The sequence below is a fragment of the Trypanosoma cruzi genome, genomic scaffold (assembly GCF_000209065.1).
Source record: "Trypanosoma cruzi strain CL Brener 1047053516485 genomic scaffold, whole genome shotgun sequence".
Taxonomy (NCBI): domain Eukaryota; phylum Euglenozoa; class Kinetoplastea; order Trypanosomatida; family Trypanosomatidae; genus Trypanosoma; species Trypanosoma cruzi.
Genome location: NW_001849412.1, coordinates 108,641 through 112,510, shown reverse-complemented (window position 1 = coordinate 112,510; position 3,870 = coordinate 108,641). Strand labels below are relative to the sequence as shown.

The following is a 3,870-nucleotide window of genomic DNA, read 5'->3' as shown; positions in this document are numbered from 1 at the left end:
CGTGCGGCAACATGCCTCGGAGGCACGCCGGGCGGCTCGCTCATACCTGTCGTCGCCAGTGAGGCCCGACAAAGCGGTCATCTCCACCAAAAAGGTGCCACCATCAGCAGTGCTGGTGATCGTTGTCTCCGTCGGATCCAGACCGTGCCGGAGGTTAACTGCTCCGTACGGTATGCCTGTGCTGGTGTTAAAGCAGGGGAGAAGCCGGTTGCCCAGGTCCACAGCAAGACGCATGAGCCCACCCGTGTAGTTGTGCTCCGAGGCGACGATCTCCACCACGCCTTCCTCATACATAAAATGCGCCGCAAGAAGTCCGCCAAGTGCCCGAATCGTCGTCTCAAACACAGACACAGTGATGTCAATGTCAAAGCTCACATTCTCCTCCACCCACCTCGCGTAGCGACGAAATTCCGTGTGGAACCCAGCGACCGCCAGCGTGTCGAGCGCATCGATCAGCGTCCACCCGTAGCCGCCCATGGTGTTCTTCCCTGCCCCGTTCACCGGGCGTAACTCGTCCTTCGGGAAGGCATACTTAATGTAGGAGTTAAAGGCGTGCCCTATCATCTCGCGCACGTAGGGCCGCATTTCGGCCTCAATGGGGTGCAAGGCATCGGTGCTGCGCCACGCACCGCCACCCTCTCCCTCATCCTCGCCCACACCTCCACCGGACCCCCCACCACGCATACACACGGCCGTCACCAGCAGCAATGCTACCAACAAACAAATGCATGCCGCGGGCCCAGGGCCCTTTTTACCGCCTCCGCCAGAACACATAAATACGCACTTTGCACACTATCTACGCACCCTCACAAAAAAGAAAGCCAGAAAAGAAGGAGCAGTAGCACACACATGTTGACGAGGCAGTGCGTCGTTTCCAGAAAAAAAAACACCATGCCCCGACACCCGCAACCAGTCACACTACTTATTCGCAACACCACACCAACACACACACACACACCACAAAAGAAAGAAAGCAGAAAAAATTTCCGGGCGGCTGGCCGAATCCTGAGTTTCTCAATCATAGAAAAAAAAACAGATAAGAATGAGAAAGGGATCAACGGAATAAGAATGGATCCATCATATCCTCAAAGTTTAGCAACAAGTAAGTGTATATATGTATATATACATCGTCCATTAGCCACAGTTGTGGCCCGCTCACCCTATTCGGATGCGATACATATATATTTATTATTTATTTATTACTTACGAAGTGGCAGACTTTGGGATCCTGCAGACACAAGACACCGCCGCTCCCCTTTGCCAAGTCCTGAAGTGTAAAAACACAACCGCGTGATATGCCGTCTGCGGGGTCCTCCGCAGACCGTACGTAGGCAACGGATACCTGTATTCCGCGAGAGTCAACAAACTCATATATCCGTTGCAGCTCCCACGTCATGGCGTGTGATTTTGATCTGCCTTTATTCGCCGCTCCTTGCAGCGAGGTGTTGTCCACCCAAACGTCCATGGTGGATGGCAAGATGGCGGAAAAGACCGATAAGGCCAAGCGTACCGCGCATGCCTCCGCCTGCATGATAAAAAAAGGCTTCCCCCATTTCCCCCGGCAATTTTAACGTCGCCGGAGTATGGAATGATAACGGTTCCCCATCCACAAAACAATGCATTTGTGATGATGGCGGCCGATGCCTTTTCCGTGGGCTCGATGATTCGCTTACGATTATATTCTCGATGCTGTGTCGTAATCTCTCGCCCAAACCAACCGCTGACGACGGAGTTTTGCCGGGGATGTCTCCAGCACAATCCCCCGGTTAAGTGCCGATAATCGTCGTCGCACTGCCTTGATGAAAAAGCAGTAGTCAAATAAACGCCTGAACAAAAATTGGCCGACGCGTACAAAAAGCGTGACGCCACAACCTCCATTTCCGCGATGGTTAAATACTTCAGCGACGGCATGGCGCATACACACCGGACAAACTTGTCACTCAGGGACACCGCCCGGTGAGTGTGATCAAACCGCACCCACAGAAAGATTTACTGCGTGGCGCCCGATTCGCGATCCTCCCATATCGTAGCGTGACGGCCATCCGCATTACAAAGCACCTGGGCCTCCCACAATGTCACATCGCTTATCGACCCCTGCAATGCGTATATCATCGATCCATACGTCGATACGCAACAATGGAGGTGCAGCCCGGAGGCGGTGAGCCACCGTCGTCACCCCGCAATTGCTGAAGTAATAATAATCTGGAGAATTTCTGGGCCGGCCTTGTGTCCCATTGGGAGCCGTGCGGGCTCCACCAGCGTGCCGTCCTTCACGCGGCATCGAAAGAGATGCCGAGCCCCCGCGGCAAAGAAACACGAAAAAAGGATGCCTTTAATTCCACGCAGAAAGCGGCCTCAGCCATCACAGGTGACAAATAATGGGAAATGTGTAAAAGAGGAACATTCGCCTCGTAAGGGTCGTCTCTCTTCTCGTCGCGTGGCCACGCGATCCATCGTCGTCGTAAACCGGTGGTTTTCTCCTCCACCACAGAAAAGGCATTATCCATCCGCCGCTTGTTACTGTGAACGATGCGTCCTCGATTATTCCCGCTTCCTTCATTAATCGCGCGTCAGCGACTGGAACCCTCCGTGAGCCTTCGCGCGCTACCGGAGGAGGATAAAGGTAAAGGGGACCGCCCGACGTGCCCACATACTTGCATGAGTCTCTCCAAGGTAGCCGGGTTCAACCGCCTCTGGATCCACTCCAGGTTCAATACGGGCACATTGACTTGTTGCTGTAGCGGGATGGTTCGTTCCTCTTGTGGAGTGGCCAGACGCGTCCTTGTCGTGCGTCTTGTAATGGCAGCAGCGTAATACTAAAAATCATGGAAAAACTCTCCTCCGCTCTCAACCAGGGCTCCTGCCCTTCCGCAGCTTCTCCTTCACATCAATGCGATCAGCGCCGAGAACTGGGTCAGCATTGTGGTGTACCTCCCCAAATATCGAACTGTGCTCTGGGGAAGGTCGAACGGGTCGACGTGCACCGCCAACGGCGAGATCACGTGTGGGTCAAAATCGTGTGTCTCCACGATTGGAGCTGCGTGCCTCAGCGCACCGCGTTCTATGGAATGCGCCGTGGCATCCAAGGAGCCAGGGCTCGTGTCACCTGTGCAGTCGTAATATTCGTGAGCTTTTCCTTCTCTTGAAGTGTCCTGCATAACGTTATAATGTCTAACACGTCCTGCCCTCGTGTCCTGACGAACCGAAAGGCGCGGTGGGGATCCGCCCTCGCCGTCTTCGGTGCCACGGGCCAATCCAAAATTAAGGTTCCGTCCGCCTCCAGTGTGGAATTGTTGGGGTTAAGGCCGCAATCTCGGACCAACAGCTCGCCGTTATCCACGCGAGTCGTAAGACAACACGTTGCTTCCAATCGGTCCGGCTGCGGATATATTGATCCATCCCTTCCATTGTCAAGGGGCGCGCCTGCTTCGCCTCTTATCGCGCCGCAATCTTTTGTAACCCCAGAATCACCATGTCCAGCGGGGTTCGATTCATTTCCAACATGGACCGCAGCATCCTGGCGTACTGCAGTCGGGTCAATGGCGCTACATCGATTGCCGCCAAAAAGACCGCGCAGCTCTCCTCGTTCATCGTGCGTTCGTGCGTGCGGCAAAAGGTTGTGAATTGCCCCGCAAGGGAAATTCTCTGCTCCCACGTTGACGGCGCACACAGTTCTCGCGCCACCTCGTTTGCTCCCCTCATTTAGCTTGTCCAAGGCGGGGATGTCGGTAATTCGTCGTACCACAGTCGAGCGTCGTTCACGGATAAGCTCCATTGCCCTTCTCGACGATTGCGTCGGGAAATTTGAAAGATCGGGTGGAGCATCGGCGGCGCGGTGCGACGCCTGTGCGTAATGGTGGGAGGTGGCGG

At 54.7% G+C, this 3,870-nt stretch overlaps 1 protein-coding gene across 1 annotated transcript, besides 5 other annotated features; it reads right to left on the bottom strand.

The window, feature by feature from the left end:
* On the bottom strand, positions 1 to 774 carry Tc00.1047053506383.10 (mannosyl-oligosaccharide 1,2-alpha-mannosidase IB, putative; the record flags this gene model as incomplete). The annotated part of the gene is made up of 1 exon (XM_798066.1): positions 1 to 774. A coding segment is annotated over one exon (774 nt), but the record flags the coding sequence as incomplete, so codon positions are not given.
* Positions 1 to 3,870: a sequence feature (areas not merged during assembly with more than two copies in the genome that could not be assigned to a particular haplotype).
* Positions 627 to 678: a sequence feature (G-rich).
* Positions 1,178 to 1,202: a sequence feature (AT_rich).
* Positions 1,191 to 1,251: a mobile genetic element.
* Positions 1,204 to 3,870: a mobile genetic element.